This window comes from Apus apus, chromosome 18 (genome assembly GCF_020740795.1).
Source record: "Apus apus isolate bApuApu2 chromosome 18, bApuApu2.pri.cur, whole genome shotgun sequence".
NCBI classification, from domain to species: domain Eukaryota; kingdom Metazoa; phylum Chordata; class Aves; order Apodiformes; family Apodidae; genus Apus; species Apus apus.
In genome coordinates, this window is record NC_067299.1 from 10,840,718 (window position 1) to 10,862,992 (window position 22,275).

Consider the following 22,275-nt stretch of genomic DNA (forward strand, 5'->3'; position numbering starts at 1 on the left):
GCTTTGCTCGCAGGCCCGACTGCAGAGCCTCTCTGCAACGGCCCCGCAGCCAAGTGCCCCGGGGCTGAGAGCAGCCCAGCTGCTGGCTGTGCCAGACACGCCTGGCAGGGCCGCTGCCGGGACAAACACCAGCAGGGCAACAAGTCCTGGGCGGCTTCTGGAGCTGACACACGACACACTCTTGGAAGACACCCGAGCCGTGCAGCCGTGCTTTTCCCCGGGCGGCTGCAGCCCCACCAGCCCACGCCACGTACCGCTCCTGCGCTCCTCTGCCCTGGCCCAGCCTGGGCTGCGGGTCGGGCTCCAGCTGCCTGCAGGTCTTGGCTGCTCTGCGGCTCGTCCCTCGCCCGGCTCCACTGCAGCACCGCCAGCTCGCTGCGACACAGAGCGGGAGAGAGTGGGCTGAGCGCAGGGAGGCAGAGCGCTGCCCAGCCGGGGCTGCCGGGCTGGGCGCCTGCCGAGAGCCCGGGGCCACCAACAGCCCCTCTGAGCCCCGCCGAGGAAGCTGCGCCAGAGGAAGCCCCGCCCGCCTCGGGAGGGATGATTTACCACTTGAGCTTCTCCTGCAGATCCCTCTGCTCGTCCCTCTGGCCCCTGCGCTTGCGGGCCACCTGCCCCAGGATGCACGTCACCACCTGCAGCAGGACGCGCTGTGTCCGCGGGGAAAGGCTCCTGCAACAGCAAGGACCGAGGCTTGTGACCCTCCTGCCTCTCTCCTCCCGCACCCAGCCCCACGCACGCTTGGTGCCCCCTTTGGCCCCACAGCCCCTTCCAGGCAGCAGGAGTCGCCAGCATCCTGCCTTGGCCCTTGCCGTCCAGCTGTGCCCAGCTCATTCCCACGGCTGGAGAGCTGCCCAGCTGCTCTGTGCAGCCCCGGGGCTCAGGCCTTGGCTTCCTTGGCGCCCCGCCTGCAGCTCAGCACCACCCCACTGCCCCAGGCCTTGGCTGGAGCTGACGCACTCTTACCGCTTTGGGGGGACACGGTTGTCCTGCTGCACCCTGCCTGGATGTCCCTTGGCCCCTTGCCGCTGCCCCAACATCCTCTCCAGGAGGTCAGCTCCGCAATCCCTCTTCTGCCTGGGACAGGCAGGGCGGGCTGAGGGTTGCCTGGCTGAGGGTTGCCTGGCTGAGGGTTGCCTGGCTGATGGAGGCTTGGCTGATGGTTTCCTGGCTGACTGTTTCCCAGCTGACGGTTGCCCGGCTGGTGCTGGCCTGCCTGGTGCTTTCCTGGCTGGTGACTGCCGGGCTGATGGCTGCCTTCTTGCTGGTCGCCCGGCTGGTGATTGCCGGGCTGATGGCTTCCTGGCTGATGGTCGCCCGGCTGGCAATGGGGAACTGGATTCCTGCACAGGAGAGACTCTCAGACAACAGCCCCGCACTCGCCAGGTGCTGCTTCCCAGCACGCCCACCCCCAGACCCTGCTGGCAGGGACCCTAGTGGGATGGTGAAATCCAGGAGGAGGACCTCAGCATGTCCTTGGGGTGACGCCTGAGTATCAGCGGGGGTTCACTACAGCCACCTGGCACCCCTCTTGCTCCGGAAAGGCAGCTGTCAGCCAGCCGGCACTGCTGCAGCACTGCTGCTACCAAGGCTTGGATGCCACAGGCACCTTGCAAGGCCAGTCCCCCTGCAGCAGAGAGTGTTCTTTTCCTGCTGGAATTCCAAGTACCTGGCCCCTCTTGGTCTTCGGGTCTCCCTTAGCCTTCGTTCGGGTCGCTGACTGGCTTCTCTTTCTTCTCCTGCTCTCTGCCAGCTCTCTCTTCTTCTTTGCCTCCTCTTCCTTCAGGTATTTCAAGATGTGTGGTGGCAGCTTCTTCTTCTTCTTGACCTGTTTACTCTGCAAGACCACCAAAATGTAACAGCAGGCAGCATTAGTCTGCCCTGCAGAGGGCTGAGTGCTTTTCATTCCCACTCTCCCTTCCGCCCCTTCTGTCTGCCTTTCTACCCCTGGGTTCCTGCAGGCTCCAGCAAAGAGCCTGTTGGGAATGAGCAGGGAGCGAAGCGACCAGCAGGCTAAAAGCCACCTGGCAGCTGGCCACCCCAGACAAGCCTTGCAGTCACCTTGCACACAGAAACACCCCCAAGGGAGGCCTCCGGCTGTGGCCCATCAGGCCAGCGGAGTGAAAAGTGCGTTTGCCAAGGACAGAGTAGCCCACTTCTCTCCCAGGAAGCACCAAAGCAACTGGCCGCGGGTGCCAAGAACACACAGGCAGAGCACAGTGAGAAGGGGCGGGTGTGGAGCGACGCTGCTCTGCAGGCCAGTGCAACAGGCCCCCTGCAGCAGCCCAGCCCACCTACCTTTTGTCTCTCCTCAATAGCTCTGGCAACAAAGTCCACCACTCTGTTGGTGAGCAAAGCAAGGACTTTCTCCTCCTTCTTCTCCTTCTCCTTCTCCTTCACCTTCTTCTCCTTCTTCTTCTCCTTCTCCTTCACCTTCTCCTTCTCCTTGACGGAGCTCTCCTGGATGGCCGGTATCAGCCTGCAGAGACGCTCCAGGGTGCGTTGATAGGAGCGCAGCAGGAGAGGCTTCTGCAGCTGCATCTGACCCCGTGCTGTCAGGCTGGGCTGTGCCCAGCAGCCCCACTCCAATTCAGGATGCCTGAGGTCTAGGCCCTCTCTTCCCTCAGCAACAAGAGGAACAGGGGCCTATGGCTGCAGACACACGCACAGTTCCTCTGGCCTCTGCATCCAGGAGAAACATCTCCCATGGAGGAGAGACACGGGGTCACCCTCCTCCCCGGCCGCAAGCGTCTCACCTGGCACGAGGCTTCGTGCCCCCAGCTTTCTGTCCCTGCCCTGCCTTGACACGCCCTGCAGGAATCCGCTTTGGAGGAAGGCTTGCCCAACGAAGGAGCTGCATCTCAGCAAGCTCCTCTGGGAACAGGAGAGGAGACAATGGATCAGAACAGGATCTTGGGGGTGTTCTGGGTGCCTATCGTGTCCCCGTTCCCGCGAGAGTGCCCTGCAGGTCTGCTGGAGCCTGCTGTCACACTGACAAAGCTGGTCCTTCTCGTCCCTTTGGCTGAACGCCCCTGGGAAGGTGTCCCAGTGGCCACTGGAGGTGCAGGGCTGTCCCCAGACCTTGTTCCACAAGGGCTCCCTGCAGGCTTCACCGCAACAGCTACCCAGAGTCACAGGAGCTGCCTCTCCCTCTTCCAGGCATCCTGGCTCAGCCTCAGCTCTGATCCCCTCCAGACCTGGAGGAAGGAAACCTGCCAGCAACCCGCTGGGCCCTTACCTGTCTTCCCACTGGCACCAGGTTTTGGCCCTGGGGCAACCGTCACACGTCCTGCCGGGTCTATTCTCACCGTTGCCGTCCTAGGCACGGTCTCATGCTTGTACCTGGAAAGAGGAGGAAGGCAGCAGGCTGAAGAAAGGACACCCCAGGCAGCCCATGGCGGAGGACCAGGGCAGGAAGTCCAGGTCCTGGAGGGGCAGGCGAGGCCCCGTCAGCCTGTGCCGCTGTGTTTCCAGCCTTCCAGCAAACATACTCTGGCAGGACGAGAACATCTCCAGAAGAGGTCTGGGAAGCAGCAGTGGCTTGGCCTGAGATGACCGAGTCCCTCATCTCTGGCAGCTGCAAGGAGGATGGAGAGAGATGGCAGGAGATGGGGACACTGGCAAGGGCTGGCTGCTCAGTCCGCCTTGGAGCAACACAAGGCAAGAGCTGCAGCAGCCCAAGGGCTCTGGCCTCAGCAAACCTTGCTCTGCCTGTGCCTCTGCACCCAGCCCCCCAGGAGGGGGGCAAGCAGCACCGCCCATCATCAGCCTGGCCTTCTGTCCCCAGGTGAGGCCCCTCTGGGGGTGTCTCTTGCACAGCCAGACCATGGCACGCATCAAGTGCTCTACCCAGAGCCTGCTGAGCTGCAGACCAGCAGGAGCCCAAGCGGCTGAGCGAGGCACGGCAGGCCAGGAGAGAGCAGCCCCCCAGCCCCCAGGAGCCATTTCAGGAGAGCCAAGAGTGGTGCTGGGAAGAGGAACATCCTACCCTGAGAAGAGCTTCCATGGCTTTGTCAGTCCCGTTGAGCCTTCGCAGAAAGTCCCTGTAAAAGCTCATTTTCAGGTCCTTGCCCTGGACAATCAGCATGCCCACGTCCCGCCAAACAATGGCAACGTTCTTCCCGGTCTGCAGGCAGATGTGGAAAAGACGCAGGGTCCTTTCCATGCAAAGCTGCACCGTGCTCTGCAAGACACCGTCGTCTGAGGCGATCCGAGCATAGGGCAGCTGCTTACGACGTCCAGGAACTGAAAGACAAGAGGAACGGGGGGCCTTGCAGAGCTGCCCAGCAGGCAGCGGTCCAAGGCAGCAGCTGCCAGGCCCTCAGGCAAGAGGTGGCTCCGGAGCTGCCCGGCTGCCACAGCCTCTGCCCAGAAGCTCGCCCTCTGCTCAGTCCCCTCTGGGCAGCAGAGCCCACCTCCCCGCTCTGCTCAAGGGCAAGTGCTGCTCTCAGCCTGCCTGCTTACCAGCAGCGGCTGTGTCAGTGCATCGGAGGCCATAATGCGTTGCAACAGTCTGGCACAGGCGGAACACGGGTCTCACCACAACCACCAGATCCTTCCCCGTCCTGACTACTGCCTTCTTCACCACCGCAAATGTCCCCAGACCAGGAATGTGGACATCCTGAAACAGAGGAGATGGTGCGTCAGAAGAAGTCTTGGAGGGACAGCTGGACGGCTGGTCAGAGAGTGGGGACGGTGCGCAGTGCCCTGCCCAGGCCTCAGCAACCCAAGAGCCAGGGGGGCTCTTTGGAAACCTTGGGAGAAGACAAACAGGGTCTGCGCTGGTCCCTCTCCCTCCCCTTTGCCCACGAGGAAGCCGAGAGGTCAGGGAGAACAGCTGTACTCCGTGGCAAAGGGCTGTCCGGACTTTGTCAGCCTTCATCAGGGTGGGAGGGGAGGAGCAGGAGGCAAGTCCCACCTGGTGGAGAGCCAGCTGTTGGCTGAGGTAAAACGAAATGCTGATCCAGAGCCTGTCGAACGCTGCAAAAACAAGGGGAGGACACGTCACGCTCTGAGGCAGCAACCTCAAAACCCTTCAGCCCACTCCGCCTCCAAGGACTGACAGGTCTCCAAAACACACGAGCGTTTCAGGTGGTCTCTCCAGACCCCGAGGAGAAGCACGGGACAGCCCAGCCTGCCTCCCCGAGGGCTCCTTTCCTGGCGGCTGTGCCGCGCTCCTGCGGGAAACCGGCAGCGGCTTGACCTGCCAGCAAGGGCACAGTGCTGTGCTCCACAGAGGTCTCAGCTGCTCCGAGCAGGTGCCGCCGGCTCCCCAGCAGGAAGCAGCTTCCCCGTGCCCCATCTCTGAAGCCAGCCACTCCGTGTGGCCCACCAGCACCTTCGCGCCTTCCCCGAGGCAAAGAGCAGCCCTTCAGGGCCAGGGACTTGCGCCTGGGCTGCCCCAGGAAGGCAGGGGCCGTGTCAGGAGAGAAGGAGGAGCCGTGTCTGGCAGATGCGCCCCTCAGCCCTCAGGGCTGCTCAAGCAGGTGCCCTCTTGCAGGCAGCCATCCTGAGCAGCCACCCCCACAGCCCTCAGGCTGAGAACGGCGGCAGGTTTAACAGCGGCCATCTCGGCAGCTCCTCAGAGCACGCGGCAGCGCAGAGCGGCAGCGGCACCGGCAGCGGTGAGAGCTGCTCCTTTAATTCCTGAGGATTAGAGAAGGGGCCGGGCTTCCCGGAGACGGCGAAGCCGGAGCAGAGCGAGGAGACCCGAGTCTGAGCGGGAATCCTGAGAGGAACAGGAAGGCTGACGTGGCGGGGGCCGTGGCTGAGAACGGCGGCAGGTTTAACAGCGGCCATCTCGGCAGCTCCTCAGAGCACGCGGCAGCGCAGAGCGCAGAGCGGCAGGAGCAGGAAGTGGCGCGAGGGCGGGGAGCGCGAGCGCACGCGGAGAGCGGCGCGAGTGGAGGCAGGGAGAAGAAGACACCGGTAGCTTTCTCTAGCATGGTGACAACACGCCCTAAAACCGTATTGAAAAAGAATATGGGAACTCAGACGGAGGTTCTGAGCAGGCACGCAGCTGTGCAGGTGTCTGGCTGCAGCGAGTGCCTGAGCCTGGCACTGGTACCAGAGGGAGCCCGTGGCACCGCGTGTGTGCGGTGCGAGCAAATCAGTGATCTCCTCAGGCAGGTGGTTAGACTGACAGAGGAGGTTGAAAGACGAAGAACTATCAGAGAATGTGAGAGCGAAATAGATTGGTGGAGCCAAACCCTGAGGCAAGGGCAGAAAGAAGAGGTGCTAGAACAAGTGATGGATCCCCTCCCTGCCTGTCCTCAGACAGAAGGAGAGAACTTTAGGGACATGGAGGAATGGAGGGAGGTCCGTCCTCGGAGAGGCAAGCAAAAACCCTCCCAACCCCCTCCGCCCTCCGAATTGCCCTTGAAGAATAGGTATGAAGCCTTGGTACTTCAGGGACAGGAAAATGAAGTCGGAGCGATAGATTTGCCTAGTGAAGCACCTAGGACTTGTTGCTCAGCTCCATGCCTTAGGACTTCTTCAACTAAGAAGGAGAGGAGGGTAATTGTGGTGGGTGACTCCCTTCTGAGGGGAAGAGAAGGGCCCATCTGTCGACCGGACCCATCCCACAGGGAGGTCTGCTGCCTCCCTGGGGCTCGCATTAGAGATGTTAAAAGGAGACTCTCTAGTATGGTAAATCCATCTGATTACTACCCACTGCTGATTTTTCAGGTTGGCAGTGACGAAATTATTACAAGAAATGTAAGGGCAATGAAGAGAGACTTCAGGGCCCTGGGACGGCTAGTTAGGGGTTCTGGAGCGCAAGTAGTGTTTGCCTCCATACCTCCTGTAAGAATGGGTGGAGAGGTAAACAGGAAGAGTTTGCTAATGAATGAATGGCTACAAGGCTGGTGCCAAAGGCAGGGCTTTGGTTTTTTTGATCATGGGCTGCTATATGAGACACCTGGCCTGATGGTGGCAGGTGAGATGCACCTGTCCCAGAGGGGGAAAAGGCTTTTGGGGCAGGACTTGGCAGGGCTCATTGAGAGAGCTTTAAACTAGATGTGAAGGGGGAAGGGGAGAAAAGTGGGTCTGTTAGGGACAAGCCCAAGAGGAACATACCAGGGCCTGAAGGAAGGTGGTCTAAGGAGGATTTGGTCCCACCAGTGTGCTCTGCTTGCTTCCTGAAATGCCTGTACACCAATGCACGCAGCATGGGGAATAAACAGGGAGAGTTAGAGGTCTGTGTGCGGTCTAAGGGTTATGATCTGGTAGCAATAACAGAGACATGGTGGGACAGCTCACACGACTGGAATGTGGCCATGGATGGCTCTGTGCTTTTTAGGAAAGATCGGTCGGTGAAGCGAGGTGGTGGAGTTGCTCTTTATGTGAGAGAGCAACTAGAATGTATCGAGTTTTGTGCAGGGGCTGATGAGGGGCAAGTTGAAAGTCTGTGGGTAAGAATTAAAGGGCAGGGTGGTATGGGTGGTACAGTTGTGGGAGTCTACTACAGGCCTCCTGATCAAGATGCGGAAGTTGATGAGGCTTTCTACAGGCAGCTGAAAGCAGCCTCACAACTACAGTCCTTGGTCCTCATGGGAGACTTTAACTATCCCGATATCTGCTGGAAGACTTACACAGCCAGCCTTGCACAGTCCAGGAGGTTCCTCCAATGCATTGATGACAACTTCTTAATGCAAATGGTGGACAAGCCGACTAGAAGAGGAGCGCTGCCGGATCTTGTGCTCACCAACAAGGAGGGCCTTGTTGAAGCAGTGGTGGTCAATGGCAGCCTTGGCTGCAGTGACCATGAGATGGTGGAGTTCAGGATCCTGTGTGGGAGGAACAGAATACCCAGCAGGACCAGAACCCTGGCCTTCCACAGAGCAAACTTCGGCCTCCTCAATCAATTGTTAAGGGACAGGGTGCTGGAGGGTAAAGGGGCTCAAGATAGCTGGTCAACATTCAAGGACCACTTCTTGCAAGCACAGGATCAGTGTGTCCCACTGGGTAGCAAATCCAGTAAGGGAGCTAGGAGACCAGCGTGGTTAAAAAAGGAACTGCTGGGCATACTCAAGTGGAAAAGGAAAATCTATAGATCATGGAAGGAGGGGCTGGTCACTTGGGAGGAATATAGGACTGTTGTCAGAGAATGTAGGGAGGCAACTAGGAAAGCTAAGGCCTCCTTGGAACGTAACCTTGCAAGTCGGGTTAAGGACAATAGAAAGGGCTTTTTCAAATACATAGCCACCAAAACTAATACCAGAGGCAATATAGGCCCACTGCTGAATGAGGCGGGTGCCCTGGTGACAGAGGATATAAAGAAGGCAGAGGTGCTGAATGCCTTCTTTGCCTCTGTCTTTACTCCTGCAGGCTTTCCCCATGAGCCCCAGTCTCATATAGCCCCAGAAGAAGTCAAGATAAAGGAGGAGTTTGCCCAGGTAGATGAGGATTGGGTTAGGGATCAGTTGAGTAATCTGGACATCCATAAATCGATGGGTCCAGATGAAATGCATCCAAGGGTGCTGAGGGAGCTGGCGGAGGTCATTGCTAGGCCACTCTCCATCATCTTCGGTAAGTCATGGGTAACAGGAGAGGTGCCTGAGGACTGGAGGATAGCAAATGTCACTCCAGTCTACAAGAAGGGCAAGAAGGAGGACCCGGGTAACTATAGACCGGTCAGCCTCACCTCCATCCCTGGAAAGGTGATGGAACAACTTGTCCTTGGCACTATCTCTAGACATATCAAGGACATGGGGGTCATCAAGAGCAGTCAGCATGGTTTTACCAAGGGTAAGTCGTGTTTGACTAACCTCATAGCCTTCTATGAGGAAATTACTAGGTGGATAGATGATGGTAGAGCGGTAGATGTGCTCTATCTTGATTTCAGTAAAGCATTTGACACCGTCTCCCACAGCATCCTTGTAGATACGTTGATCACGTATGGGTTTGATGATCAGGCAGTGAGGTGGATCAAGAACTGCTTGAAAGGTAGAAGTCAGAGAGTTGTAGTCAACGGGGCAGAATCTAGTTGGAGGCCTGTGACTAGTGGAGTCCCTCAGGGGTCAGTACTGGGACCGGTGTTGTTCAACATCTTCCTCAACGACCTGGATGAGGGTACAGAATGTACCCTCAGCAAGTTTGCTGATGGCACCAAGCTGGGAGGAGTGGCTGACCCACCAGAAGGCTGTGCTGCCATTCAGAGAGACCTAGACAGGCTGGAGAGTTGGGCGGGGAAAAACCTGATGAAGTTCAACAAGGGCAAGTGTAGAGTTTTGCATTTGGGGAAGAAAAATGCCATGTACCAGTACAGGTTGGGGGCTGACCTGCTGGAGAGCAGTGTAGGTGAAAGGGATCATGTGATCTTTGCAAAATTAGACTGGGGGCACATCCCCTAGCAACTGACACTCTGCATATCAGGGAAGGAAAACCCTTGTGGTCCACATGGCAGGTCCCTTCCGAAGATCAGGAACCAAACAATACATCATTGTGATTGTGGAAGTGGTGTCAGGATTGACCTGTGCTGAAGCTGTTTCGAAGGCAAATGGTGAAAACAGGGTTTGCTTCTTAGAAAAAGTGTTTGGGATTCTACCTAAACCCACAAATAGCCAATCTGACAAGGGAACTCACTTCACCTCACATCTTGTACGGCAATGGGCTCAAAGGGAAGGTATCAAATTGACATTTCATGTCCCATGCTACCCACAAGCTAATGGGATTGTAGAACACACTAATGGGTTAATTAAAAGTCTCGTTTGCCCACAGGACTCGAAATGGGATGAAAGATTGAGGGATGCAGTCACTACTGTGAACAACAGGTGGGGGGTGAACGGGTACCCCCGCCTGAACACTACTCAAGGTCATGGAGAAAAGGTCTTTTAAACAATCTAAAACTCCCCTCCACCCTGGACAGACTGTTTTGGCAAACCTGCCAAATACTGGTGAGGTCAAGCTCACCTTAGAAACACCAGTGAATTCAAATACATGGGTTGCATCCGATTTAAATGACAAACAACATAAAATCAGTACAAAACGGATAATTCATGTTGTGTGTATGTTTACATTTCTGTGTACCTGTGTCTAGTGATGTTGGTTAATATATTGCAAATCATGACAGCTTAAACAGCCAGAGACATCTCGGTGACAAGACCAGGCCTGATCAACCTGCTACTGGACTCTGGAGGAGTTATTTTGTGACCGCTGTGGGACTGATCACCCCATGGCCTAAACAAGGTGTTCTGTAACATTCTCTCCTCCTATACTTGCCTTTGAGCTGTTGTTAGCAATATATTGTTGGATGGCAGTAATTAAGAACATTATGGCAGAACTAACTGAAGAGACAGGAACGTGGTTCAAATTTGGGAATTCCCTAAATGATCTATTTTTCTTTCCTTTTTTCCACTAGGATTGAAAACTGAGTTTGTGTTATAATAACTGCAATTATTCTATTCATAATCTTGTATCCGTGTATAGCCAGCATATGTCCTTTGTGGATAAACTGTGCTCGAGTGAGACGACTTCACTAAAGATTCCCACTAGAACAAGCACCTCAGGATCCAAGGGTGAATGATAATATAAATGCTCTCATCTGGTTCAAGAATAACAATTGAGCAACCTAATGACTGCCAGAAGTAATAGGAGTCTGACATGTTAGTAAGACTTTGAGATGTTAGTAAGAGTTTGATTTAGACTAGATGATTGATCAATTTCAATGTTTACAATGTTTTATTAATACTGTGTCTTAGTTATTTGTTAAAAATACATCGGATGTGGTCTGGGGCAGAAAGGAGGAGCGACAAGCCATCCTGTGCCCCTGGTAGTCGCCACCCTAACTTGGGGCTGGTGGACGCTCCTTGGCTCTGGACAGTGACACTGACTGGACGGGTGGGTCAGGGGGTATCAAAGGGGCGAGGGCAGCAGGTGGGCCCTTCCCTCCTCCCTGAGGCCCGTTCGGACGCTTTCTGAGAGGGACACCCCCTGCTGCGGACACTGGTGCTGGGACCCTGCCTGCCTGCCTGCCCCGGGTCCAGCCTGAGCCTCAGCGCCGAGCGTGCCGGGGTCCCGAGCCCTGGGGTCGGGGCCGGAGCCCCCTCCCCGTCTTGCTGCCGCTGGAGGGGAAACCAGCGGCCGCTGCACCCGCTGCCGAGAGGCTGCCCCTCCGACACCACGGGCTGCAGACCTGCCGTCCTGCCTGGCGAGAAGGGGCCACCAACTGCCTCGGGAACAAGCCTCAGGGGAACAGCACCACACACACACACACACACACTCCTCTCCTCATACTTGCACACACAGCGTGACCTCTTAAGGCGGAATGACTATAGGTTTCCTTCCCTCCTCCCTTTGGTCCTTAAACTTCTCCCTTAAAAGCATAAGACCTTTTGCATTACCTCCCTAAAGGACACTTTCTGACTGTATAGATAGAGCCATTCACATTTGCATTTTCCCCAAACATCATCCCTGCAAAACGTTGCCGAGGCCTCTCCTGCCTGGATGGCGGCCCGCTCTGAGAGCTGCCGAGAGCACCTGACAGGAATGAAGCCACAAGGAAAAAGACTGGCCCAAGTCGGTCATCTTGCGACCCTCCGAGCCCTCCAGCCCTCTTGCCTGCAGCGGCCTTGCCCTGCCCCACCAAAGCTCACCCACTGCTGAGTGACAATGTCACAGCCACCAAGGAAAGAGCCAGAGAGTCAGACACAGTGGTTTGCAAGCGAGACTTTACTCAACAGGGGGAAGTGCTGCTGCCCACAGCCTGCCTGCCCGGCCCTGCTGGAGAAGGCTCCTGCTGGACATCTCTCTGGGCAGCCTCTGTGTCCCGGGGCTCTCCTGGCACTCACCGACGCGGGCGGGATCTGCGCCGCAGAGCTGAGGAGCTGAACACGAAGCTCTGCAGTCTTGGATGCACAGAGAGGTGCAGAGCAACACTGCGGGTCTAGTCCGACCCCACACGTGGTGGGATCTGCCCCTGGACAGAGCAGGCCCACGGTCCCTGTGCTGCAAGCCCGGCCTGCTGCTCTCCACACCACCAGGGCTGTCGGGAAAAGACCTCTTTGCCCAGGGGCTGTGGGGAGTCAAAGGAAGGAAGGGCGCTGCCGGGCAGGGCAAACACCTGCCATCTTCAGAGATCTTTACCTGAGGGAGTCCTCCTCAGCACCAGGGCAATGGGCTCTTCCCTCTGCCTTCCGGAGGAGACGGGTGGCTGCTCTGCCCACGGAGAAAGGCAAAAGGACAAAGTCTGACACCTCAGCTGAGACCCTCCCGCCTCTCCCCTCTCCCAAACACCCCCAGGCTGCCATCCAACCCCACAGCTCCCTGAGAGCCAGCTCTGCTTGGGGCTGCAGAGGGGCACCTGGCACCGGGGGCTGAGCCTGCCTTCCCGCCTTGGCTCCCCGGCAGGAGACCAAAGCTCTTCTCCCAGCTCTTTTTCCCTGCCTGCAGCACCTGGGCATGCCATGGCTCTCCCTGCTCTCTGCAGCCTTCAGGGCTTCCATGGCTCTCTCTTCCTTTGCCTTGCCTTCTGCTGGTACTTCTTGCGCAAGGAGTCCCAGAGCTTCTGTCTCTCCTCCTCCGTGCAGGTGCGGGGCTGTGCCTGCAGGGCCAGGGCAAAGCAGCAGCAGCAGCAGCAGCCTTAGTCTCCCCGCAGGAGGCTGGGGCCACTTGAGCTCTCCCCCTCCCTCCCTGCCTCCCTCTTGCCCCTGCTTTGCTCGCAGGCCCGACTGCAGAGCCTCTCTGCAACGGCCCCGCAGCCAAGTGCCCCGGGGCTGAGAGCAGCCCAGCTGCTGGCTGTGCCAGACACGCCTGGCAGGGCCGCTGCCGGGACAAACACCAGCAGGGCAACAAGTCCTGGGCGGCTTCTGGAGCTGACACACGACACACTCTTGGAAGACACCCGAGCCGTGCAGCCGTGCTTTTCCCCGGGCGGCTGCAGCCCCACCAGCCCACGCCACGTACCGCTCCTGCGCTCCTCTGCCCTGGCCCAGCCTGGGCTGCGGGTCGGGCTCCAGCTGCCTGCAGGTCTTGGCTGCTCTGCGGCTCGTCCCTCGCCCGGCTCCACTGCAGCACCGCCAGCTCGCTGCGACACAGAGCGGGAGAGAGTGGGCTGAGCGCAGGGAGGCAGAGCGCTGCCCAGCCGGGGCTGCCGGGCTGGGCGCCTGCCGAGAGCCCGGGGCCACCAACAGCCCCTCTGAGCCCCGCCGAGGAAGCTGCGCCAGAGGAAGCCCCGCCCGCCTCGGGAGGGATGATTTACCACTTGAGCTTCTCCTGCAGATCCCTCTGCTCGTCCCTCTGGCCCCTGCGCTTGCGGGCCACCTGCCCCAGGATGCACGTCACCACCTGCAGCAGGACCCGCTGTGTCCGCGGGGAAAGGCTCCTGCAACAGCAACGACCGAGGCTTGTGACCCTCCTGCCTCTCTCTTCCCGCACCCAGCCCCACGCACGCTTGGTGTCCCCTTTGGCCCCACAGCCCCTTCCAGGCAGCAGGAGTTGCCAGCATCCTGCCTTGGCCCCTGCCGTCCGGCTGTGCCCAGCTCATTCCCACGGCTGGAGAGCTGCCCAGCTGCTCTGTGCAGCCCCGGGGCTCAGGCCTTGGCTTCCTTGGCGCCCCGCCTGCAGCTCAGCAGCACCCCACTGCCCCAGGCCTTGGCTGGAGCTGACGCACTCTTACCGCTTTGGGGGGACACGGTTGTCCTGCTGCACCCTGCCTGGATGTCCCTTGGCCCCTTGCCGCTGCCCCAACATCCTCTCCAGGAGGTCAGCTCCGCAATCCCTCTTCTGCCTGGGACAGGCAGGGCGGGCTGAGGGTTGCCTGGCTGAGGGTTGCCTGGCTGAGGGTTGCCTGGCTGATGGAGGCTTGGCTGATGGTTTCCTGGCTGACTGTTTCCCAGCTGACGGTTGCCCGGCTGGTGCTGGCCTGCCTGGTGCTTTCCTGGCTGGTGACTGCCGGGCTGATGGCTGCCTTCTTGCTGGTCGCCCGGCTGGTGATTGCCGGGCTGATGGCTTCCTGGCTGATGGTCGCCCGGCTGGCAATGGGGAACTGGATTCCTGCACAGGAGAGACTCTCAGACAACAGCCCCGCACTCGCCGGGTGCTGCTTCCCAGCACGCCCACCCCCAGACCCTGCTGGCAGGGACCCTAGTGGGATGGTGAAATCCAGGAGGAGGACCTCAGCATGTCCTTGGGGTGACGCCTGAGTATCAGCGGGGGTTCACTACAGCCACCTGGCACCCCTCTTGCTCCGGAAAGGCAGCTGTCAGCCAGCCGGCACTGCTGCAGCACTGCTGCTACCAAGGCTTGGATGCCACAGGCACCTTGCAAGGCCAGTCCCCCTGCAGCAGAGAGTGTTCTTTTCCTGCTGGAATTCCAAGTACCTGGCCCCTCTTGGTCTTCGGGTCTCCCTTAGCCTTCGTTCGGGTCGCTGACTGGCTTCTCTTTCTTCTCCTGCTCTCTGCCAGCTCTCTCTTCTTCTTTGCCTCCTCTTCCTTCAGGTATTTCAAGATGTGTGGTGGCAGCTTCTTCTTCTTCTTGACCTGTTTACTCTGCAAGACCACCAAAATGTAACAGCAGGCAGCATTAGTCTGCCCTGCAGAGGGCTGAGTGCTTTTCATTCCCACTCTCCCTTCCGCCCCTTCTGTCTGCCTTTCTACCCCTGGGTTCCTGCAGGCTCCAGCAAAGAGCCTGTTGGGAATGAGCAGGGAGCGAAGCGACCAGCAGGCTAAAAGCCACCTGGCAGCTGGCCACCCCAGACAAGCCTTGCAGTCACCTTGCACACAGAAACACCCCCAAGGGAGGCCTCCGGCTGTGGCCCATCAGGCCAGCGGAGTGAAAAGTGCGTTTGCCAAGGACAGAGTAGCCCACTTCTCTCCCAGGAAGCACCAAAGCAACTGGCCGCGGGTGCCAAGAACACACAGGCAGAGCACAGTGAGAAGGGGCGGGTGTGGAGCGACGCTGCTCTGCAGGCCAGTGCAACAGGCCCCCTGCAGCAGCCCAGCCCACCTACCTTTTGTCTCTCCTCAATAGCTCTGGCAACAAAGTCCACCACTCTGTTGGTGAGCAAAGCAAGGACTTTCTCCTCCTTCTTCTCCTTCTCCTTCTCCTTCACCTTCTTCTCCTTCTTCTTCTCCTTCTCCTTCACCTTCTCCTTCTCCTTGACGGAGCTCTCCTGGATGGCCGGTATCAGCCTGCAGAGACGCTCCAGGGTGCGTTGATAGGAGCGCAGCAGGAGAGGCTTCTGCAGCTGCATCTGACCCCGTGCTGTCAGGCTGGGCTGTGCCCAGCAGCCCCACTCCAATTCAGGATGCCTGAGGTCTAGGCCCTCTCTTCCCTCAGCAACAAGAGGAACAGGGGCCTATGGCTGCAGACACACGCACAGTTCCTCTGGCCTCTGCATCCAGGAGAAACATCTCCCATGGAGGAGAGACACGGGGTCACCCTCCTCCCCGGCCGCAAGCGTCTCACCTGGCACGAGGCTTCGTGCCCCCAGCTTTCTGTCCCTGCCCTGCCTTGACACGCCCTGCAGGAATCCGCTTTGGAGGAAGGCTTGCCCAACGAAGGAGCTGCATCTCAGCAAGCTCCTCTGGGAACAGGAGAGGAGACAATGGATCAGAACAGGATCTTGGGGGTGTTCTGGGTGCCTATCGTGTCCCCGTTCCCGCGAGAGTGCCCTGCAGGTCTGCTGGAGCCTGCTGTCACACTGACAAAGCTGGTCCTTCTCGTCCCTTTGGCTGAACGCCCCTGGGAAGGTGTCCCAGTGGCCACTGGAGGTGCAGGGCTGTCCCCAGACCTTGTTCCACAAGGGCTCCCTGCAGGCTTCACCGCAACAGCTACCCAGAGTCACAGGAGGTGCCTCTCCCTCTTCCAGGCATCCTGGCTCAGCCTCAGCTCTGATCCCCTCCAGACCTGGAGGAAGGAAACCTGCCAGCAACCCGCTGGGCCCTTACCTGTCTTCCCACTGGCACCAGGTTTTGGCCCTGGGGCAACCGTCACACGTCCTGCCGGGTCTATTCTCACCGTTGCCGTCCTAGGCACGGTCTCATGCTTGTACCTGGAAAGAGGAGGAAGGCAGCAGGCTGAAGAAAGGACACCCCAGGCAGCCCATGGCGGAGGACCAGGGCAGGAAGTCCAGGTCCTGGAGGGGCAGGCGAGGCCCCGTCAGCCTGTGCCGCTGTGTTTCCAGCCTTCCAGCAAACATACTCTGGCAGGACGAGAACATCTCCAGAAGAGGTCTGGGAAGCAGCAGTGGCTTGGCCTGAGATGACCGAGTCCCTCATCTCTGGCAGCTGCAAGGAGGATGGAGAGAGATGGCAGGAGATGGGGACACTGGCAAGGGCTGGCTGCTCAGTCCGCCTTGGAGCAACACAAGGCAAGAGCTGCAGCAGCCCAAGGGCTCTGGCCTCAGCAAACCTTGCTCTGCCTGTGCCTCTGCACCCAGCCCCCCAGGAGGGGGGCAAGCAGCACCGCCCATCATCAGCCTGGCCTTCTGTCCCCAGGTGAGGCCCCTCTGGGGGTGTCTCTTGCACAGCCAGACCATGGCACGCATCAAGTGCTCTACCCAGAGCCTGCTGAGCTGCAGACCAGCAGGAGCCCAAGCGGCTGAGCGAGGCACGGCAGGCCAGGAGAGAGCAGCCCCCCAGCCCCCAGGAGCCATTTCAGGAGAGCCAAGAGTGGTGCTGGGAAGAGGAACATCCTACCCTGAGAAGAGCTTCCATGGCTTTGTCAGTCCCGTTGAGCCTTCGCAGAAAGTCCCTGTAAAAGCTCATTTTCAGGTCCTTGCCCTGGACAATCAGCATGCCCACGTCCCGCCAAACAATGGCAACGTTCTTCCCGGTCTGCAGGCAGATGTGGAAAAGACGCAGGGTCCTTTCCATGCAAAGCTGCACCGTGCTCTGCAAGACACCGTCGTCTGAGGCGATCCGAGCATAGGGCAGCTGCTTACGACGTCCAGGAACTGAAAGACAAGAGGAACGGGGGGCCTTGCAGAGCTGCCCAGCAGGCAGCGGTCCAAGGCAGCAGCTGCCAGGCCCTCAGGCAAGAGGTGGCTCCGGAGCTGCCCGGCTGCCACAGCCTCTGCCCAGAAGCTCGCCCTCTGCTCAGTCCCCTCTGGGCAGCAGAGCCCACCTCCCCGCTCTGCTCAAGGGCAAGTGCTGCTCTCAGCCTGCCTGCTTACCAGCAGCGGCTGTGTCAGTGCATCGGAGGCCATAATGCGTTGCAACAGTCTGGCACAGGCGGAACACGGGTCTCACCACAACCACCAGATCCTTCCCCGTCCTGACTACTGCCTTCTTCACCACCGCAAATGTCCCCAGACCAGGAATGTGGACATCCTGAAACAGAGGAGATGGTGCGTCAGAAGAAGTCTTGGAGGGACAGCTGGACGGCTGGTCAGAGAGTGGGGACGGTGCGCAGTGCCCTGCCCAGGCCTCAGCAACCCAAGAGCCAGGGGGGCTCTTTGGAAACCTTGGGAGAAGACAAACAGGGTCTGCGCTGGTCCCTCTCCCTCCCCTTTGCCCACGAGGAAGCCGAGAGGTCAGGGAGAACAGCTGTACTCCGTGGCAAAGGGCTGTCCGGACTTTGTCAGCCTTCATCAGGGTGGGAGGGGAGGAGCAGGAGGCAAGTCCCACCTGGTGGAGAGCCAGCTGTTGGCTGAGGTAAAACGAAATGCTGATCCAGAGCCTGTCGAACGCTGCAAAAACAAGGGGAGGACACGTCACGCTCTGAGGCAGCAACCTCAAAACCCTTCAGCCCACTCCGCCTCCAAGGACTGACAGGTCTCCAAAACACACGAGCGTTTCAGGTGGTCTCTCCAGACCCCGAGGAGAAGCACGGGACAGCCCAGCCTGCCTCCCCGAGGGCTCCTTTCCTGGCGGCTGTGCCGCGCTCCTGCGGGAAACCGGCAGCGGCTTGACCTGCCAGCAAGGGCACAGTGCTGTGCTCCACAGAGGTCTCAGCTGCTCCGAGCAGGTGCCGCCGGCTCCCCAGCAGGAAGCAGCTTCCCCGTGCCCCATCTCTGAAGCCAGCCACTCCGTGTGGCCCACCAGCACCTTCGCGCCTTCCCCGAGGCAAAGAGCAGCCCTTCAGGGCCAGGGACTTGCGCCTGGGCTGCCCCAGGAAGGCAGGGGCCGTGTCAGGAGAGAAGGAGGAGCCGTGTCTGGCAGATGCGCCCCTCAGCCCTCAGGGCTGCTCAAGCAGGTGCCCTCTTGCAGGCAGCCATCCTGAGCAGCCACCCCCACAGCCCTCAGGCTGAGAACGGCGGCAGGTTTAACAGCGGCCATCTCGGCAGCTCCTCAGAGCACGCGGCAGCGCAGAGCGGCAGCGGCACCGGCAGCGGTGAGAGCTGCTCCTTTAATTCCTGAGGATTAGAGAAGGGGCCGGGCTTCCCGGAGACGGCGAAGCCGGAGCAGAGCGAGGAGACCCGAGTCTGAGCGGGAATCCTGAGAGGAACAGGAAGGCTGACGTGGCGGGGGCCGTGGCTGAGAACGGCGGCAGGTTTAACAGCGGCCATCTCGGCAGCTCCTCAGAGCACGCGGCAGCGCAGAGCGCAGAGCGGCAGGAGCAGGAAGTGGCGCGAGGGCGGGGAGCGCGAGCGCACGCGGAGAGCGGCGCGAGTGGAGGCAGGGAGAAGAAGACACCGGTAGCTTTCTCTAGCATGGTGACAACACGCCCTAAAACCGTATTGAAAAAGAATATGGGAACTCAGACGGAGGTTCTGAGCAGGCACGCAGCTGTGCAGGTGTCTGGCTGCAGCGAGTGCCTGAGCCTGGCACTGGTACCAGAGGGAGCCCGTGGCACCGCGTGTGTGCCGTGTGAGCAAATCAGTGATCTCCTCAGGCAGGTGGTTAGACTGACAGAGGAGGTTGAAAGACGAAGAACTATCAGAGAATGTGAGAGCGAAATAGATTGGTGGAGCCAAACCCTGAGGCAAGGGCAGAAAGAAGAGGTGCTAGAACAAGTGATGGATCCCCTCCCTGCCTGTCCTCAGACAGAAGGAGAGAACTTTAGGGACATGGAGGAATGGAGGGAGGTCCGTCCTCGGAGAGGCAAGCAAAAACCCTCCCAACCCCCTCCGCCCTCCGAATTGCCCTTGAAGAATAGGTATGAAGCCTTGGTACTTCAGGGACAGGAAAATGAAGTCGGAGCGATAGATTTGCCTAGTGAAGCACCTAGGACTTGTTGCTCAGCTCCATGCCTTAGGACTTCTTCAACTAAGAAGGAGAGGAGGGTAATTGTGGTGGGTGACTCCCTTCTGAGGGGAAGAGAAGGGCCCATCTGTCGACCGGACCCATCCCACAGGGAGGTCTGCTGCCTCCCTGGGGCTCGCATTAGAGATGTTAAAAGGAGACTCTCTAGTATGGTAAATCCATCTGATTACTACCCACTGCTGATTTTTCAGGTTGGCAGTGACGAAATTATTACAAGAAATGTAAGGGCAATGAAGAGAGACTTCAGGGCCCTGGGACGGCTAGTTAGGGGTTCTGGAGCGCAAGTAGTGTTTGCCTCCATACCTCCTGTAAGAATGGGTGGAGAGGTAAACAGGAAGAGTTTGCTAATGAATGAATGGCTACAAGGCTGGTGCCAAAGGCAGGGCTTTGGTTTTTTTGATCATGGGCTGCTATATGAGACACCTGGCCTGATGGTGGCAGGTGAGATGCACCTGTCCCAGAGGGGGAAAAGGCTTTTGGGGCAGGACTTGGCAGGGCTCATTGAGAGAGCTTTAAACTAGATGTGAAGGGGGAAGGGGAGAAAAGTGGGTCTGTTAGGGACAAGCCCAAGAGGAACATACCAGGGCCTGAAGGAAGGTGGTCTAAGGAGGATTTGGTCCCACCAGTGTGCTCTGCTTGCTTCCTGAAATGCCTGTACACCAATGCACGCAGCATGGGGAATAAACAGGGAGAGTTAGAGGTCTGTGTGCGGTCTAAGGGTTATGATCTGGTAGCAATAACAGAGACATGGTGGGACAGCTCACACGACTGGAATGTGGCCATGGATGGCTCTGTGCTTTTTAGGAAAGATCGGTCGGTGAAGCGAGGTGGTGGAGTTGCTCTTTATGTGAGAGAGCAACTAGAATGTATCGAGTTTTGTGCAGGGGCTGATGAGGGGCAAGTTGAAAGTCTGTGGGTAAGAATTAAAGGGCAGGGTGGTATGGGTGGTACAGTTGTGGGAGTCTACTACAGGCCTCCTGATCAAGATGCGGAAGTTGATGAGGCTTTCTACAGGCAGCTGAAAGCAGCCTCACAACTACAGTCCTTGGTCCTCATGGGAGACTTTAACTATCCCGATATCTGCTGGAAGACTTACACAGCCAGCCTTGCACAGTCCAGGAGGTTCCTCCAATGCATTGATGACAACTTCTTAATGCAAATGGTGGACAAGCCGACTAGAAGAGGAGCGCTGCCGGATCTTGTGCTCACCAACAAGGAGGGCCTTGTTGAAGCAGTGGTGGTCAATGGCAGCCTTGGCTGCAGTGACCATGAGATGGTGGAGTTCAGGATCCTGTGTGGGAGGAACAGAATACCCAGCAGGACCAGAACCCTGGCCTTCCACAGAGCAAACTTCGGCCTCCTCAATCAATTGTTAAGGGACAGGGTGCTGGAGGGTAAAGGGGCTCAAGATAGCTGGTCAACATTCAAGGACCACTTCTTGCAAGCACAGGATCAGTGTGTCCCACTGGGTAGCAAATCCAGTAAGGGAGCTAGGAGACCAGCGTGGTTAAAAAAGGAACTGCTGGGCATACTCAAGTGGAAAAGGAAAATCTATAGATCATGGAAGGAGGGGCTGGTCACTTGGGAGGAATATAGGACTGTTGTCAGAGAATGTAGGGAGGCAACTAGGAAAGCTAAGGCCTCCTTGGAACGTAACCTTGCAAGTCGGGTTAAGGACAATAGAAAGGGCTTTTTCAAATACATAGCCACCAAAACTAATACCAGAGGCAATATAGGCCCACTGCTGAATGAGGCGGGTGCCCTGGTGACAGAGGATATAAAGAAGGCAGAGGTGCTGAATGCCTTCTTTGCCTCTGTCTTTACTCCTGCAGGCTTTCCCCATGAGCCCCAGTCTCATATAGCCCCAGAAGAAGTCAAGATAAAGGAGGAGTTTGCCCAGGTAGATGAGGATTGGGTTAGGGATCAGTTGAGTAATCTGGACATCCATAAATCGATGGGTCCAGATGAAATGCATCCAAGGGTGCTGAGGGAGCTGGCGGAGGTCATTGCTAGGCCACTCTCCATCATCTTCGGTAAGTCATGGGTAACAGGAGAGGTGCCTGAGGACTGGAGGATAGCAAATGTCACTCCAGTCTACAAGAAGGGCAAGAAGGAGGACCCGGGTAACTATAGACCGGTCAGCCTCACCTCCATCCCTGGAAAGGTGATGGAACAACTTGTCCTTGGCACTATCTCTAGACATATCAAGGACATGGGGGTCATCAAGAGCAGTCAACATGGTTTTACCAAGGGTAAGTCGTGTTTGACTAACCTCATAGCCTTCTATGAGGAAATTACTAGGTGGATAGATGATGGTAGAGCGGTAGATGTGCTCTATCTTGATTTCAGTAAAGCATTTGACACCGTCTCCCACAGCATCCTTGTAGATACGTTGATCACGTATGGGTTTGATGATCAGGCAGTGAGGTGGATCAAGAACTGCTTGAAAGGTAGAAGTCAGAGAGTTGTAGTCAACGGGGCAGAATCTAGTTGGAGGCCTGTGACTAGTGGAGTCCCTCAGGGGTCAGTACTGGGACCGGTGTTGTTCAACATCTTCCTCAACGACCTGGATGAGGGTACAGAATGTACCCTCAGCAAGTTTGCTGATGGCACCAAGCTGGGAGGAGTGGCTGACCCACCAGAAGGCTGTGCTGCCATTCAGAGAGACCTAGACAGGCTGGAGAGTTGGGCGGGGAAAAACCTGATGAAGTTCAACAAGGGCAAGTGTAGAGTTTTGCATTTGGGGAAGAAAAATGCCATGTACCAGTACAGGTTGGGGGCTGACCTGCTGGAGAGCAGTGTAGGTGAAAGGGATCATGTGATCTTTGCAAAATTAGACTGGGGGCACATCCCCTAGCAACTGACACTCTGCATATCAGGGAAGGAAAACCCTTGTGGTCCACATGGCAGGTCCCTTCCGAAGATCAGGAACCAAACAATACATCATTGTGATTGTGGAAGTGGTGTCAGGATTGACCTGTGCTGAAGCTGTTTCGAAGGCAAATGGTGAAAACAGGGTTTGCTTCTTAGAAAAAGTGTTTGGGATTCTACCTAAACCCACAAATAGCCAATCTGACAAGGGAACTCACTTCACCTCACATCTTGTACGGCAATGGGCTCAAAGGGAAGG

At 57.8% G+C, this 22,275-nt stretch overlaps 1 protein-coding gene across 33 annotated transcripts in view; it reads right to left on the minus strand.

Moving 5' to 3' along the window:
* The window catches only part of LOC127392005 (putative uncharacterized protein DDB_G0271982), a 158,200-nt gene that overhangs the window by 991 nt on the left and 134,934 nt on the right, over positions 1 to 22,275 (minus strand). For 4 of the 33 annotated variants that reach the window (XM_051635343.1, XM_051635369.1, XM_051635365.1 and 1 more), the window contains exons 10-11: positions 12,394 to 12,541; positions 12,085 to 12,156 (exon numbers count right to left, since the gene is read on the minus strand). In XM_051635343.1, the coding sequence (XP_051491303.1) occupies positions 12,431 to 12,541 (111 nt within the window). In that variant the 3' untranslated portion in view covers positions 12,085 to 12,156; positions 12,394 to 12,430. The other 29 variants (XM_051635383.1, XM_051635350.1, XM_051635335.1 and 26 more) reach the window with 17 other exon arrangements.